This window comes from Caenorhabditis remanei, chromosome II (genome assembly GCF_010183535.1).
Source record: "Caenorhabditis remanei strain PX506 chromosome II, whole genome shotgun sequence".
NCBI classification, from domain to species: domain Eukaryota; kingdom Metazoa; phylum Nematoda; class Chromadorea; order Rhabditida; family Rhabditidae; genus Caenorhabditis; species Caenorhabditis remanei.
In genome coordinates, this window is record NC_071329.1 from 13,508,775 (window position 1) to 13,526,642 (window position 17,868).

Consider the following 17,868-nt stretch of genomic DNA (forward strand, 5'->3'; position numbering starts at 1 on the left):
ACCATGTTCATTTCTCATTTTTACTCGATCTCGTCATCAGAAGAGCAAAAAGAGGGAGAAGAGCAAGATGAAATTGAATAGAAAATGAAACTTTTCCTCTCCTATACACATACAAAACGTCTTCTCCTTCATTTCGTTTTCTGCTTCATCTGGAAATGACATCTTCTCATTTCGCACGACGACGCTTCATATTTCCAATTTTTCTTCGTATGATGAATATGAACAAGTTATTTTATTATTGGTGACAGAACTTTGTCTTTTTTCTCTTCATTTTTTTCCTTCATTTTTCACAAAGACAACAGTTGACTCACACTTCTTTTTATAGAAGATGTGCTATATTTCACTAGAGTTTTTGTAGTTGCGGCAATTCTAGACTTCATTAAGAATAATTGCCTGTCTGTGTGTCCATTAGTCCAGATATCCAGATGTTGTACTGGTTTTATTGAGCATCAATCTTCCGAAGTCTGTTTCGACATTGTAGCACGGTGTCATTGATTCTTACAGTGGATCGGAACTTTGACTGTAACTAGTGTTTGCACAAAAAAACGACCAATTACAAAAATGAAGCTCTAATTTTGATCTTCATTTTTGTAGATAACAAATTTTCGTACGGGCACATCTTAAGAAGCTATCAATTGTCAAAACCTTTCTCGCAAAACCCTTTTTCAGTGCTAAAAAGAGTTTTTAAGCTATTTACTTTGTCTGCCTGTAACTCTCTAGGGAGTGCTTGTGCAAAAAAGTTGTCAACTACAAAAATGAAGATCAAAATTAGAGCTTTATTTTTGTAGTAGTTTGTTTTTTTGTACGATCACTCTCTAGCAAGTTGCAGTCTATTAAAGTAAGTCGGTCAAAAATTCCACTACTTTTTCACTAAATATTCGCCTACCTGTAACTTGCTAGGGAGCGTCCGTACAAAAAAGTTGTCAATTTCAAAAATAAAGCTCTAGTTGTGATCTATACACTTCATAAACAATCAATATTGTGATACCATCAGGGAGGCCGTCTCACACTCACAAAGTTGACCATTTTTAACTAAAAACTGCAAGTGTCGCATTCCTGATGTGATCCAGTACTGTAGGTTTTCCTACCCCGTTGTTTTTTGTAACCTGATGATAACTTTCTTTTTGCCAATATCTCAAGCTGAAATGTATCTTCTTTCAAAAGTTTGAAGCAATCTGTAAATCTTATCAAATATCATGCTTCTGGATACCCGAAGATTAGGAAAAATCCCTCTCCCAAATGCTCGCATTTCCGGTTTTGATCTCGACCAAAAAGTGATTTCGTAACATGTTTTTTATTCACGCCTTCAGGTGAGAGAGCATCCGGTTGCGCAAACATTAAAGAGCACGAATCTGAAAGAATTCTAGAATTAAAGGAGGACTGAAGTCATATTTTTTTATTTCAGATTCCGATACTTCAGAAAATTCTGAACAACTTTCATCATTGGAGTATATGCTAAAAATCGCTCTAAATGCCCTAAATTCACGTTTTCCCGGCTCAAAAGGAGCCTAGGTGGAAGAGTTTTCCCATGCGAATTTTTGCCCCCGTGTAGTCCTCTCGGACAAAATTATTTCTTTTTATTTCTCGATTTTTCGTTTTCTTGCTTTTTTCAACAAAATTTCGTGTTTTTTCTTCTTTTTTACGATATAAGTTGACAAGAACACGAAATTTTGTTGAAAAAAGCAAGAAAACGAAAAATCGAGAAATAAAAAGAAATAATTTTGTCCGAGAGGACTACACGGGGGCAAAAATTCGCATGGGAAAACTCTTCCACCTAGGCTCCTTTTGAGCCGGGAAAACGTAAATTTAGGGCATTTAGAGCGATTTTTAGCATATGCTCCAATGATGAAAGTTGTTCAGAATTTTCTGAAGTATCAGAATCTGAAATAAAAAAATATGACTTCAGTCCTCCTTTAATCAATTAGAAAAAGTATTCTTCATCCCAAGTGGTTACAAGTTGCTTTTGCAATTTTTCTTCCTTCTTCTTCCAAACAAACTACCGTATCCACTCTCCCTGAAATTCCCCGGAGACGCCGACCCCGTCCATTCAATCTATCAAAAAAACCGCAACCCGAGAAATAGAACTCAACCAAAATTTTCGCAAAATAGGCGTCTCGCGGCGCAAAAACTGGGCATTTTTGCTCTTTTTGCTCATATTCAAGTCAGTTCCATCTTCTCATCTCTTGCTCTCTTCTCTCATCTCTTCGTCATCTCTTTTTTCTCACCTCCATCTTTTTTATCCTCTTTTCTGATTAATCCCGACGACGACTTGACAGCACACCGGATGTGTACATGAAAGTTTTTGCTTCTTTTTCCACATCTTCTTCTTTTTTTTGATTTCTTTTTTTTTGTCGCTTCCAATTCATTTTGGTATTTCGGTATTCCAGGTAGCATATTGATGAAATGCACGGTTCGAAGAGCGAGTACGGTTTTCGGAGACACGCTTTTAGCTTCGCTAGACCGGTAAGAACTAATCCACTCCTTGAATCCTAATCCTTTTTTTATTTTCAGACGGATTTTCTTGGAACAATTCGAGAGGAGACACGTGAGAACGCTCGACTGATTGATAACTTTGACGGGGTTCCCAAGAAAACGAGTACTATGACGAAATCGAGAAGTGTTCCGAAGAAATCAGCCACTTTTCATGGATTGCATGACTTGAGAAAATGCAGTGAGTTTTTACAGAAGAAGGGAAGATTGTTCGAAATGGGGATGGAAGGTTACGGTAGGGACTTTGTAGAATAGAGATTAGAATAAGAAAACTTATGCATTTTGATTCTAAATTGAGACAAGCAAAAACTGAAACCTTCAGCACCTTTGGATCATTCACATTATAATTTTTGATTGACAGCCTACTAAAATAAAGATAAAAGTCTTCTGAACTTACTAGGGAAAGCCATGGAGTCAGTCTGGAGATATGGGACGTGGCCTATATCATTGGACAGCTGAGAAAACGCTGATTCCAAATATATATTCAGTATTTGCACTCGATGTCTGGTATTCGAGAAAAACGAAGTTAAAGTTGGGATCGCTGACAAGTGATTACCTTACCGAAAAAATATCAGCAGCATGGTGTGGGTGGTAGTGATGAGGCGGTTCAAAGTTTAACCTCGTTTTCTTTGACCTCGAATCAGCGTTTTCTCAGCTTTCCAATGATATAGGTCACGTCACATAACTCCAAACTGACTCCAAGACCTTCTCTAGTTAGCGAACTGAAGTTTGGGACAATGAGACAACCCCTGAGACCTCGAGACACCCTTGAACTTATCCATTCTGAGCAGGAAGTGTTTTCTGATTATGGGACTCAAGCTCACTATCAGTCTGAAATCTTCACATCCGGAATATTCTTAAAATGACGATTAGCAGTTTGGCCAGATGCACAGAACAGAAAATAACGTTCTCATCTGGAAAATCTTGAATTTTGTCTCCTAGCCTACCTACTTGACCCCTCGCTCTCCAATATTACTGGGGGAAATTCAGATCCCGACTGATTTTCTTATCCATCCTCTTTGCTCAAAAATAAGTTTTCCTATCAAAAAGTGACCTCTGCTCCCCTTTGTCTTCTCTCCTCGAGTTCTTTCCTCCTGCAAACTCTTTTGTTTAGTAGTAAAAAAGGCAAATCGTAGGTGCAGAGCAGGAAAGAAAGGAGACGAAGAAGTTCAAAAACAAAAGCATCGCTTTTGAAATTCCCGCTCTTTTTCTCTATTGTTCTCTTCTATTTACTGATCTTTTTTGTTGTTGTTTACCCCCTGGAGAGCTCTCTGTGAGAGAGGTGCTCTCTGTCTAAATACTTAGTAGTAAAAGAGTGAAAGAGGGTCAGAGGCACTGATAGGAGGAACGGCGGGGACAACTGAAGAAAATAGTGTTGGAGACGAAGAGACGCAGGAATGATGAGCACACAGACATACACAAAAAACAAGTTTGTTCGTTTTCCCGCCCATCTTCCGGACTGCTCTGGGAGGGCTCAACTTTTTCTTTTTTCTCGAAGAAGTCAGATGACCCTTCGGAAAGAGACAACGAGGTGCTGAGAACTTGTTAACTTTTTCAGAAATGTTTTTTTCTGAGCAACAATCTTTCTTATGGTGCCTTGAGTCTGGAGATTCGTTAGAAGCTAAATATATTACTTTCCGAAAACTTTCAAGTTGTTGTGAGGGTTAGGAATTTAGGAGGTTCAGGAGAACTCGCACTTCTGAAATCAGCTAAATGCAAGGAGGTTTCGGTTTGAGGGTTCCTTTGCAGAATTTTCGTTTTACTGAGAATATCTCGCATTTAGAAATAGTCAGTCTTGTACATTCTAAAATTCCTTCTAATAAGACGTTACTTTTCTCTCGTAGACCTTTGTGATGAAGCGTCCCTTTCTGTGAGATTATGAACGAACTTCCAGTAGGATGGTTACGGTAAGAGTACTGTTTCTAGAACTATTCAGTTTATAATACATTTCGACAACTGTCAGACTCTGACATGATAATATAAGCCCATGGGTTCGAGTTTTACGAGAATCTAGATCATGCCTAAAATTTCATTTTTGTAAGTATTCTCCCCAAAGATCGGCTCCCAACTGAAGATCAAATCTTGAATCGATGCGCCTGTACCTTTGTCAGTATCTTTATATCAATCGATAGATCATGCCTAGATCTTTATTTTTGTAGTTGGCACCATTTTGATAGCTCCGCCCACTTTTGAGATACGCGTCTTTAAAAATTAGTAGCAGACGAGAGTGCTTAGAGAAGCGAGAGAGTTTAAAGACGTATATCTCAAAAGTGGGTGGAGATATCAAAAAATATTCAAAAAAATTCAAATTTTCAAATTTTTGTGCTGTGACCCGGGCCGGTGAAAATTCTCAAATCGGCCCGGCCCGTTGCAAGTATGCTAATTATAAAACTGGTTCTGACATCCCAACTCTGAGAATTTTTCACTAGACTGTACTTTCTATATTCTCAGAACCCCCTCCTCCCCTAAAACTTTATTTTTTCTGCTCCAAAAAAACCGAAAAAAAACTAAACAATGAAAAAAGTTGAAGAATCGAAAGCCCATCACTCAAAAAATGCTGTTTCTGTCTCAATATTGCCTTCTTTCCCCCAAAAACATATCCTCCTCTCCGTTTTTTCCCATTTTTTCGTTGTTGTACAGGACAGAAAATCTCGAGAGACTCATGAATTTTTTGGGGGATTCTTCGTTCCATATATACATACAAAACACTCAAAAAACAATACTTTTAATTTCCAGAAACGTTCGCCTTTTTTTCTTCTCATGTTGCTTTTTTGTTTTTGTTTTCTTGTTTAGTTTCCAAACTTTCCTGGATTCTTGAAAACAGACGAAAATTTTTGAAAATCTGAGACAGAATAGGTCAAAATTGAGCAAAAATCAAGACACCTCCACACTCAATTTGTGATTTTTGTCTGCTCTAAAAGTAGTTGTTGAACGCTTTTCAACAAAAAACTTGATTCTATTCATTGTGTTGCAGAAGTTCAAAATTGTTCAACACACATTGTGACAACTTCTTCTCCGTCTTCGTCATCTGGTTCAACGTCTTCTGCTTCTACGACGACGACATCTTCAGAATACAAAGTGAGACACGCCATTCGCTATGTATTGAAGCCTGCTCGATGAGCAGTTCTTTTTTGGGAATGGGGTCGGGGATGGTTTTGCAGAAAACAATACTTCCGTTTTTGGAGTGTTCCAAGTTTCGGGGAAGATCAAAAGTAGAACTGAAATCTTAGGATTCTTAAAACAAAAATTTGAAGATGGGCTTAGGGACTAACTCTGGTTTTCTAAACCGCAACTCAAGAAGATACAGTAGCGATCATAGGTGAGTACACCTGCATACTTTCATATGTATCTCAGCTGAAATAAGACCGTTTTGCACAAACTTTTTTTTCAAAGATAGCTGAAACATTCAGCAATACGAAAATCAGTTTTTTGAAATAGTTCTAATTCTGATTTTTTTTTGATAATCGATTTTTCCTGATCCAGAAGTCAAAAGTGGCGCCTTCGGGAAAATCATCATAACTCATTAAAAAATGCTCCAAATTAGTCGAAACATGTACCAAAAGATGTGTCTTGAGCTTTTCTACAAACGAACATCAAAAAGTTACATTTTTAGAAAAAATAATTTTTCTAATTTTTTTCACTCAAAAATTTTTTATTCCCATTTTTTCCTACTTTTCGATATTTTCTGGCTACAAAACAAAGAAAGAATGCAGAAATGTGTTTGATTATGTGTGAAAAAACACTTCGTATCCAGTTTGTGAGAGGTATGTTCGTTTTGTAGCCCGAAAATATCGAAAATTAGGAAAAAAATGGGAATAAAAAATTTTTGAGTGAAAAAAATTAGAAAAATTATTTTTTCTAAAAATGTAACTTTTTGATGTTCGTTTGTAGAAAAGCTCAAGACACATCTTTTGGTACATTTTTCGACTAATTTGGACAATTTTTTGATGAGTTATGAAAGTTTTCCCGAGGGCGCCACTTTTGACTTCTGGAGCTGTGGCACGATGCTCAGAAAGTAGAATGCCAATTCAACATCATTTTTTGTTTATTTGAGTGTTTTCCAACATTTTGACATTAAAAACTCAATAACTCCAAGAGAAAAATAAAAAGTTTTTTTTTCGAATTTTCAAATCACGATCAGGAAAAATCGATTATCAAAAATAATCAGAATTAGAACTATTTCAAAAAACTGATTTTCGTATTGCTGAATGTTTCAGCTATATTTGAAAAAAAAGTTTGTGCAAAACGGTCTTATTTCAGCTGAGATACATATGAAAGTATGCAGGTGTACTCACCTATGATCGCTACTGTATGAGGTGGGTCATTAAAGTGATATTGGTGATATTACTTTAAAAAGTTGTATCTCGGAAAATAAATTTATTATAATTCAGCAGACTATCAAAAATTGCGAATTTTTCAGATTTGTAAGTTAATTTACATGTAGAACCCGAAAAAAGAACTTAATTTTCCAAAACAGTTTCATACTGATTGAGCTGGAAAAGCTAGGTTACAAAGAGTTGGCAGAAGAAACAGCTCACATATTCTAAATCTTGTCAAAAAAATATCCTGCTTTCTCGAAAATGAAAGGTTTCATACGGGTCTTCGACATCTTTTCAACTCATCGAAATTTCAGAAAAAGGTGAAGAGATTGCACTCGCAACCTCCATCCTCCCCAACGTCTTCATCCACATCAACATCGAATTCCTCGTGTACCCCAACGTCCTCCACCACCACCACAACTTCCAGAAAACGTTCGATTTTCTATGAGGTTAGTTTCCGGAACTCTTTCACTCCATTTTCTTGTTATTTCGTGTTGTGCTCTCTTGAATTAAATTATAGAATTATAGACATCATAGAGAAAAATAGAAAACAACTGAGTGAGAGAGAGAATCAAATTGTTTCTGCTTGTTTTTCAAGACTATTTTCAGTTAACTTGATTTTTCATTGAGCTTAGACAAAAGAAAAAGGAAGGAAAAATGATAGGATTGGAAAACACAAAGGGCACTTTTCCTTGTTTTTTGACGATTTTTTTCTTTTTTTTTGGTGGATGGTTCTGACACGTCACGAGATCTACTGTATCTGATTTTGAGCGGTAAGGCAGCCATGAGCTATTAGCACGGCACACTTCTTACAACCGCGCTCTACCGAAACAGAAAAAAATGGTATGCGAAATTGAAAGACTCAGAGAAAAATATATATTTTTCAAGGAAATTTCGGTAGAGCGCATTTGTAAGAGCTGTGTCGAGCTAGTATAAAGTTTCACAAATGCCCTTTTTCAGAAGCAAAATTCCCCAAATAATGAAAATTTCAATCTCTGATCCAAAATTTGTGAAAAATTGTCTGAAAACTGACTGTTTCAGGGCAAATTTGATTAAAAAAACCGCTTCAAAAATGTTGAAAATTCAAAAATCTTTTTGAAAAATTTTGAATGGAAAAAGGTATTTTTGCTGTAAAAATTGATTTTGATGTGAAAAAACTGAATTTTTAGCACAATTATCCAATCCAAACGAAGATATATACTAATGAATTTCTGAATCAAAACTGACTGTTTCAGAATGGAATAAGGGATTACCGTAAATACTGTATTATAACGGCCTGCCGTTATATTTTTCATCTGTCTCCGAGAGAAAGATTGTGGTTTCAGATACTCATTAAAATTAAACGAAAAAACTTTTTTGGACATTCTATAATAATTGCTGAACATCTGTTCACGTTGATTCTTATCAGAACCAAGAAAAACCACCGAAATAATCATATTCTTGCATTCTGAGTATAGACGGGGTGCCGTTATACTACATGTGCCGTTATAATACTGTATTTACGGTATGCTAGTTAAGAATGACATCTTCTAGTGATAGTGGCCCTTTCAGTTTCAGATTTGATTCTAGATTCACTAGAATCGTTTCCTTTTTCTGAAGTTCTCCTTCAGATTCTCCACCTTTCCAAGATCCCGACCCATTCCATCCTTACCACCACTATCTGAAAACACCGGGACAAAGTGGTTGTGTGGTGTGTCTTGCAACAATCTTTCCTCTCTTTCCAGTAGTTTTTCCTCTTTTTTCTTCTTTTCTTCTTGTCGTTCCTCCGAAAATTCCCTTCCGCTCCGTGTCCGCTCTTCTCGCTCCTTCACGTCTTCTTCTTCTTTTTTCTTCGTCCATTTCCGGGAGGCCCCGTCCTCCTCGGTTTGCTTCACACTCCCGAGTCTTCATCTTTTTTTTCTGGTTGCTCCACTCAGCTTATTTCGTAAATTTATAATCTCTTTTGAAATCTCGAAAGTATTGAGAAATTTCCAATTATAAAGGTGTCTGAAATCGACTACGGTATTTAGATTGTGAAATTCTGTCAGGTAGCAGGTGCCCATGCGTCAAAGGCACGCCAGTTTCCACCCAAGAACTTGAAAATTTCGGGATAATTGTCCTTCTACCAACCCACCTCCAATCCCACCCCGAAAACTTCCTTTTTCTGACTCACAGCTATGAAAAAAAATGAAAAGCAAATAGGCGGAACTAAACTTGGAATATTTCTTTTTTCTCTTCTTTCACCACCCACTCTCGGACCCTCAATCCAATAGAAAGATGATGATTCTCTCAGTGTGTGACCACTACCAGAAGAGTGTTCGATTACAAAAACATCCGTTTCATTCTCAATGTCTCTTTCTGATTTGTTGGCTCTCCAAAATTTAATTTAGTACACACGAATCAGTGATTTATTTACCAAGTGGTGGGTCAAATGTGTACATGTATATATTTGGTTTTTGTCGTGGGGAACTGGACTACCAGAATTTGAGACATCCGGACACACAGACCTGAATTCTTCCGACTACTATCATCTATACTCTCAGTTTTCTTGGAACGGAGACGCCTCTTTCTTCCCATTTTCAATTCATAACCTCTCTTCTTTTTCCATTCCCCTCTACTTATTCATCTTCTTCTTTTTTTCTTCTTCTTCTCCAAAATAACTCGTTTTTGGAGGTTTTTGGCATGGAGAGTCTTCTGTCAAAATGACACTTTTTATATATCGAGAAGAGAGACTTCTGCTCTTTTTTCTACAACTTCCTAGTAGTCAAACAGACCAGTTGATAGGGGAGAGATAGAAGGTTTCTGTTGGAAAATGCACGGAATTAAAAGGGATAAGAGTTTGCAGGATTCTAGAAGTCGTCAAGGGTCGATTTTGACTTTTCCAATTTCTTGAGAGCTGGAAAAATGCGATGTTCTAAATGGGATGGTAAACAAGACAAATATAAATGAGACCGAAAACTTTTCGGATATCAGAATTTTAAAGTAAAAATAAAGTAGAACTGAACTCTCTTTAAGAATTGCGAATTCCATTTTGTCCCATGTAACAGGATAAAAACTCACGTATCTAAAACGACAATCATATAGAATTTTTGAGCTAGATGCGCTGAATCATGGTCTCATAATTGCTCACAAAATTTTCAAAATCAAGATTCATTTGATTCTGATAGTGAGATCCATAATATGACCTTTTTCAGCCAGAGAAGGCTCAAAATTTGACTATTCTGAAAAACTGTTCAAGTGAAAAATACAGAGAATTTCAGTTTCTTCAACTCGAAAATCGGAAAAATGCTCAAAAAACATTTTTTCTTGTTTAAAATCTATTAAAAGTTGAAGAAACTGTGACCGAGTCATACGGATTATGACCTAAGTTTTTCAGCATCTTGACAACCAAATCGGCAACAATTTTAGCTTAAAACTTGCAATATGTGAGATTTTGGATCAGAAAATATCCAGACATCCACTTTTCCGTCTGAAATTCGGTAGGAAAGTTAGAGAAAATGGGGGCCGAACTTTCCCACATTGTGGCCTAGCTTCCCGGTTGATCACCCGTTTTCATGTTCTGAAAATAAGAACATAAAACGGTACTGTACCTAGAACAACCCTAAAACAGCAGTTTTTTCTTCAAATTTTCATATTTTCGATTCCGAATGTACCCTGAACAAATATTCGAACCCCAATGAAACTAAGCCTGTCTTTCCAAAAAAGTCCACATGGTTGAAAACAGACTACAAAATACTTCCGTTTGCCCTTTGGGGGGCACAGAGCAATAGAAACCGAAAAGTGCAAAATCGAGAACAGAGCAAATTTTGTTTAACTCATCCCCACACTTCCTGGGTATTCACATAGTGCATTTGACCTATTTCGTGTGTTCGTTGTGTCTCTTTTCTACATTTCCCTCTGGTAATATCTCAATTTTGAATCTGTTTATAAAGAGAGATAGTCTGTTCCCTCGTCCTCCTTCTTTTCCTCTTGAGCGTACTCGTAATTAGCATTTGCTCTTTCTCTCTCTCTTCATGCTTCTTCTTCTTCTGCTCCATCTTCTTCTTCTCCGTTTTTGCTCTTCTTCTGTCCCCTCCATCCCCCTCCTTTTTGCCTCAGGATCCTAATAGATTCTCGCATTTCTCCTTCAGCCACGACATCGTGTTTCTTCTCGATTTGTCGTGGGGGGACGTCTTCGTGTGAAGAGAGACGCTTCTCCATTTTCTCGCCCTCCGTTTTTTGAAGATTTTTAGACCCTCCTTTTCCCGTTTTTTAAACAAAATATGTATGAATGGTGGTTTTGTCAGTAGGGAAGAGACCTGGAAGTTCTTTACAAGATTCAGAATTCTTTCACTTTACTTTTGAGATGTTTTCCAGAATGTTATCTGTAAACTTTGGCTGTTTTTAATATAAACTTTTTCTAATGTTACGATCGAGATACGGTTTTTGGATATTTGCTCCACTGTACTCATTCAGAAAAAGTCAGAACATGAGGCTTAGAAATTACTATTTCTCAAAATTCAGACATGTCATGAGCCGGCCCGCTCGGCCCGTTTTGAAACATGTTTTGAAGAATTTTTTAAATTTTAAAAAGTTTTGTTGAAAAAATTATAGTTTTCGACTTAAAGCTTAAGATTGAATCAAAAGGGAAATATGTATGACAATTTAAGCACTTTTACTCTAAATATTCGAAAATTTCAAAAATTTTGTTAAAAAAAGAGTACTCACTTTTGAATCTGGGCCGACGGGCCGAGTCGGGCGACCTGATTTTTGATAAGTCTGTAAAAACGTCATTTTTCGAAAAACATATTTTCTGGCTGTATATTCGTACCTAGAAAATCGGAATCTGAAAATATTAAACAAGATTACGGTAGATTCTAATATTTCCAATTTGAAAAAAAGATTTCCTCCGAAAAATTCTGCAAGTCCCTCACCTTTCAACCAAAAACAAACGTTTGTCTCCATAAATCCAGAATCTTCTCTAATCTGAAACTTATAAAACCCCCTCCGTTTTCATCTAGATCAGTCTGATCTTTGAGAAAGAACCCCACGTATTTTCCCCCAATTTTTTCTCTTCAAAAGCTCATATAATCCCTTTTTTGATCATTAACCCCTTCTCATCATTTCTCTTTTTTTTTCAACCGAATATCTATATTCCGATTCCAATTCCTATAGCAAAAGACTGAAAAAGAAAAAGAAAACGTGACTGGAATAACAAAAAGGAGCAAATGCAAAAGTTGGTATGAGGAAGGAAGGAATCGAAAAAAAAAAGAAAATGACTCATCTCTCTATTCCAGTCTTTTTTTCAATTTAATTGGCATTTATTCATTCATTTTTCACTTTATATACCTTGAAGAAAAAGAAATAATGGAAGGAAAGAGACGGAAGTCAACCGGAACTACTATAACTCAGTTATTTAGACTATTAGTTTAAAGTGGTTTAACTCTAGATGGGTGGTCCCACGGACCATATGACTGAGGACGACTCTTGGGACAGAAAGATCTGCTAATTTGATTTTTTCTGGTCTTTAACAGGAAGACAATGATCACTTCCGCAAACTTACAAAAGGATGGCTTTTGGAAAGTTTTAGAGGTCACGCCCCTTTTTTCGACGGTTGAGCTGGTAGTGGCTGATTGGAATTACAGAATTAATATTTGCCGATAAAATCCATTTTTGTAAGTTCTATTCATTCTGATTCATTCTGATTCCGTTTTTTCACGAGTTCCTAAAATCGAAAATTCAGCAAATTTTTTGGTTCAGAAAGTAAAAATTTGGCCCCAAAATTGTCTGTATTTCCAGATGTCCGTTTTTGAGTCTAAAATCTTATTTTGGTACTTTTTCTGATCCAAAAAACCAAAAAAACCACCACTTCTCCGAGCCCAATTTTCGCGATTTTTTTTTCAAAATGTCCACTCAATTTCAAGCTCAAAATCTTCACATTTATGAAAATCGGAGCTAGAAGACAAGTTTTCCTGAATTTTGATTTTCTAGGCCACCAATTAGAAAACGCTGACCCTGAATCTGAAATTCCAGCTACAGCAGCTCCTCTCTAACCTTATTCTCCTATATCCATATTTGAAAAAGCAACCAAAACCAACAAACTCTCATTCCCGTTCTCATCTATACATAGTTCCCTCCCTCCCCTTTCTCTCTCTTATTCCACCACCACCTGTCACTTATTTTGACAAAAGAAGCAGATGGAGATTGAGAAGATATGAATATATTTGACAATTCTTAATGGACGTCTGTTTAGATAGGATTTGTCATATTCATTTCAGTTTCGAGTTTTGGAATATATTTTCTTTTTTTTTCTTTGTTTTCATGTAGATCACAGGTTCAGTTATAGTACACATGTTCCTGCATTTTAAATTAAACCTCCTTCTTTTTTTAAAGTTCTTCCTGACTGAAAATCCAATTTTCCAACTTTTCAAGTGTACTCACTTCTTCTTCAAAAGTGCACGAAAGTATCAAAAAGTGCCACCGAAAAATCTTTGAAAAACGGGGAAAAACCCGAGAAACGAAGAAACGAAGAGGGATTAGCTGGCACAGAGTTTTGAATTTTTGATGAATTGCTCATATGCGAGTGAGAGTGCCACGTCAGAGTTATCGAATAGACGAGAGAAAGAAGACTTCATTAGATATTTCTTGTCATTCAAAAAAATGCCATTTTCTAAGAGAAATCTTCTCACAGATTTCTTTGGATTGATGTTAGGTCTTGAATATTTATTCATTCACTTATTTCTTTGATTTTTGGTAGAAATAGTTAAGAATTTCTAGGAAATGAGCCTTTAAGGTCTTGATTATATAGACAGCTATGGAATTTTGTGATTTTGATGTAGGCGTGGCTTCAGGGGACATTTGGACATCCAGATATCCGGACAGACATGAAATGAAAACTTTGTTACTGGATTTTTCTTAAAAGGGAAGTCCTCGAAGTGCCCTCTTTCTAACGACTCAATAATTTGGCACTTGATATTTTCTGCTAAATCGTTCTGGAAACCGAGTTATGAGCCGTCAAACTTTTCCTATCGTTAAGTTTTTTTGTCAATTTCTCTTTTTGTTCAACCAAAAAGGATCCTAGTAACACCCCTAATGAGAAACGTCAATTTTTCAACTTTTTTTTCTGAAAATTGCTGAAAATTAAAATTTCTAGCAAACTAAGAAGACGTGCAACTTTGTAAATAATAGACCGTGAAGAACAAATTCCTCGAAAATCTGAAATCATTTCCTCGATAAATCTCAATACACTCAATTCCATCTTTCCTAATCTTTTCAACGAATAATAATCCATCTCCTCTTCTTTTTTTCTATCTCATATTCTCTTTCTCTCCTAATATATCTTATTCAGAATATCAAGAGAAGATAAATGAGAGAGAAAGAGAAGAAGCTTTCGATCCGAATGCATCATTTAATTTCCGTTCTCATTTTCCATGTGCACTTTCTCTTTTTCTCTCTCTCTCTCCCTCCTCGTTCTCTCTCATTTTCAGTCTCATTTCCAATTCTTTGTTGTCCTCGTACCGTCCTTTTAAGCTCCTCCTTTTCCTCTGTTGAGTCACATGCTCTCTCTCATTTTCAGCTCCCAACTGGAACCCTTCCATTTTGTTTTTTGTTTTTCAATTCTTCCCCTCTTTCCCCTTTTCCACTATCATCACGGACAAAAAATGAGCAAATAAACAGAACGAAACAAGAAATGAGCAAGTGAGAGAGTGTGGGATATTAAGAGACGCAGACAGAATGGTCCTGTTTTCTGAGTGCTTTCAGAATATATCTGGATCTGAATTTTAGGAGGGAGGGATTTCAAGTACGTATTATTGTTTTCAATTATCGCAGATTTTTTATCCGAGATTTCATTTTTTGGTTTTTTTTCTAAAAATTTGTGGTGTGGTGTCTATTAGCTCGGTACAGTTCTTACAACTGCGCTCCACCGAAATCCCCTTGAGAAATGTCTATTTTTCTCTGAGTCTCTCAATTTCGCACACAATTTTCTTCGGTTTCGGTAGAGCGCGGTTGTAAGAAGCGTGCCGTGCTAATATCACATAGCATCGATTTCCTTGATAAGTAAAAACAGATGAGCATAATTTAAGAAGGTATCGAGATTTTGCAAAAAAGGTTACGGTAGCTACAGTAATCAAAATCAGAAAATCTGTGAAAATTGACCTTAATTCTAGCCTGTAAGAGATCATTTTCGTCTCAGACACGCCAGCTCCGAATATCGAATATTCAAACTTCTGCCTGGAATTTTCTGATCTGATTCTCGTTTTATTCCCTCTCTCAAGATCACCCAAATGACGTGGAACACATCAAAAAACGTGTGGAACTCTATCATTTTTTTGGGGGAAAACCTGCAAGTTCTCTTCACTTTGTCTCTCTAACATAAAATGAGATCGAATTTCAAATGAAACCCCGCCAAAGTTCAGTGTGAACTCGAAATGAATTGTGTCAAGAGCAAGAGAGACGCATTTGTCTTTTTCTTCTTTCATGTGTAAAGAAGTCTTCAATTTTTATGATGATGTACTTGTCAAGATGACATGAGAAGAGAGAGAGAGAGCTGAACTCTTTTTTGAAATTTAGAAAGAGAGAGAGATAGAATTTCATTTCTTCTTGTTATGAACTCCCTTTTTCTCTATTTTTGATTTCTGATTGATGACAGTATTGACAGTATTTCTGAAATTCAGTGTTTTAGAAAACAATTTAGGAGTTGTCTGCCTGTCAGGATTCTGAATATCCGTAACAAAAATAGTGTTTTTTTCGATTTTTCATGAAATTTTTTCTTATTTTGTACTCAAAAACTGGTTTCTGAAGGTCTGTCCTTGAAATATTTACAGTTTTCATACAAATTCATCATTTTTGTACAAAAAAACTCTTTCTGCAGACAGTTTTCTTGAAATTTTTCAGGAATTTTTTGGTTTTTTCGGTCCAAAATTTTCGGGCAACCCTGGTCTAGAACCGCATCAGATTTTTGGTGAGAAATTTCTGATCTACAAACAAAAAAAGAAATTTTTACACGTTCCGTTTGCCTTAACTGGCATTTTTAAGAAAATCCCTTGAATCTTACTGTAGTTTCAAAAAACATATTTTTTCTTTGAAAACACTAAAATCATCGGATGTCTGTAAAAGTCGGATTTAGCTGCCAATATTGACTAATTTCTAAAAAAAAATCACTTTGAAAACAGTGAATTTTTCAAAATAACTTGTTTTGAGTACAACCGTACCCTTTCGACGATAAAATCTGCAAACGATACTTGCGTATTCTGCAAAACAACTGATGACATCCATACATATCTATAAACTGGAAAGTTATAAAGAGATAAACAGACGAAAAAAGAGAAAGTACAAACGACATCAAATCACTGGGGGCATCATCAATCCATCTCTCTTTCCTCTTTTTTCGAAAAGTCTGTAAACATAATTGTAGTGGGAATGAGAAAAGAGACTGGGAGGCAACAAGGACTATGGGAGAAGAGGGGCAGGAAGCGGGTTGCGAAAAGGGAACAAAACCACCCAAAAACATGTGATCGCTCACACACAAACAGACACATACGTCTCAGCATGTCCAAGCGTCTATCGTTTCTCTTCTTTTTTCTTCTCATCTGTTGCTTCTTGGCTGCTTTTCGTTTTTATCACTCCCCTGACCCCCAGTCATTTCGGTTGAGAAGATATTGTTGAACATTGAACCGTATCTCTTCTTTCCTTTTTACTTTTGGTTTGTATTGGGTGTAGAAAGTTGAGGTGGAGTACTGTAGATGTCTAGATTCAGAATCTCCTCACAACATGGATCATTTGAAAAAATCTGACACTCCCAAGCCTTGTAACAATAATTGATCACCGGAAAATTAGGATTACTGTAGTTTTGATGCAATTTTTTTGCATCCTAGATGAAAATTAACAACTTCCATACTTGCAACGGGTCGGCCCGTGGAAAATTTATTTTGAACGAAATTTTGAAATTTTTGATTTTTTCCGAAAATGTAGAATTTTTGACTATACTTCAGAATTCAATCAAAAGCTAGTTATGCATCAAAAATTGATTTTTAAGGTAAAATTTCTATGCAATTCAAAACATTTGGTAAAAATAGGTACTTTTTCTGGAAGCCGGATCATCTGGCCTTGCCGGGCCCGGCCGAAAACTCGAAAACTTGCAAGTATGAAATTTCTAATTCCGAAGGACTTTCTGATCAGGAAAAATTAAGATCAGCACTTAACCTACTGATACGTTGATATGAGAACTGGTACAAATTAGAACCGTCTTATCTAGATCGCCCCTAATAAAACTAAAGTTAAGAAGTCGTTCTCATTCGAATTAGCTTCAATCAGTTTCTGATACGGCGGATAATAGAAGTTCCACAAATCTGCTGTTCAGATTATGAGTTAATTTGATTTTTTTGCAGAAATGAGCTAGCTTTGGGATCATACCCAGTGTCTGAGAAAATATTGTCAGTGTATTTTGGTCAGTGTATTTTTGTCAGTGTATCCTTTCCCTGCTGGTTTTCAAAATTTCTTTAATTTCTGTTATTGCTTATGTTCATCAAATCAAGAGCAACATTTTTGCAATTGACCACTTTTTTATAGCTCCGCCCACTTTTGAGACATGCGTCTTTGAAGATGCTTACAGTGCTATTGTCTCGAATTTTTGTGGATAGATAAGAGAAATTCCAGATTTTCAGTTTTCAAGATGATAATTTTTTTTCTAGAAAGCGATAATCTTGGAACTTGCTCGATTTTTCAAACATTCGACTAGTGATCTTTTATTCTAGATTTTCCTTAAAAAACCCGAAAGTTCCAATTTTTTGCAGACTCTCTCTCCGCTCTCCTCCTCTCTCCCTATCCCATCAAACTCTCTTTCCCCCATTTCCGTAAAAGATGTTCATTCGTACCTCCATATACGTAGTACAAGACATTTTTCACTCATTTTCTTGTCTCTCCTTCATGGACCCACACATTGTCTTGTCACTACACTAAGACCTCCCCCAATGCAATCCGGTTCGAGTGATTTATGAGCAATTTATATTCGCTCTCGTCACGAATAGAAGATGGTCAAAAAGGGGAAAGAGAAATGAAAGGTTTCCACCCTCTTTGCGGAGAAAAAAACGGAAATGGTTTG

General features: G+C 36.3%; 1 protein-coding gene across 1 annotated transcript; it reads left to right on the plus strand.

Moving 5' to 3' along the window:
- Positions 1-2,403: 2,403 nt before the first annotated feature.
- Positions 2,404-2,745, plus strand: GCK72_006677 (uncharacterized protein; the record flags this gene model as incomplete). The annotated part of the gene is made up of 2 exons (XM_003109843.2): positions 2,404-2,463; positions 2,512-2,745. 2 exons carry the CDS (start codon positions 2,404-2,406, stop codon positions 2,743-2,745), a joined length of 294 nt encoding a protein of 97 aa, XP_003109891.2.
- Positions 2,746-17,868: the final 15,123 nt, after the last annotated feature.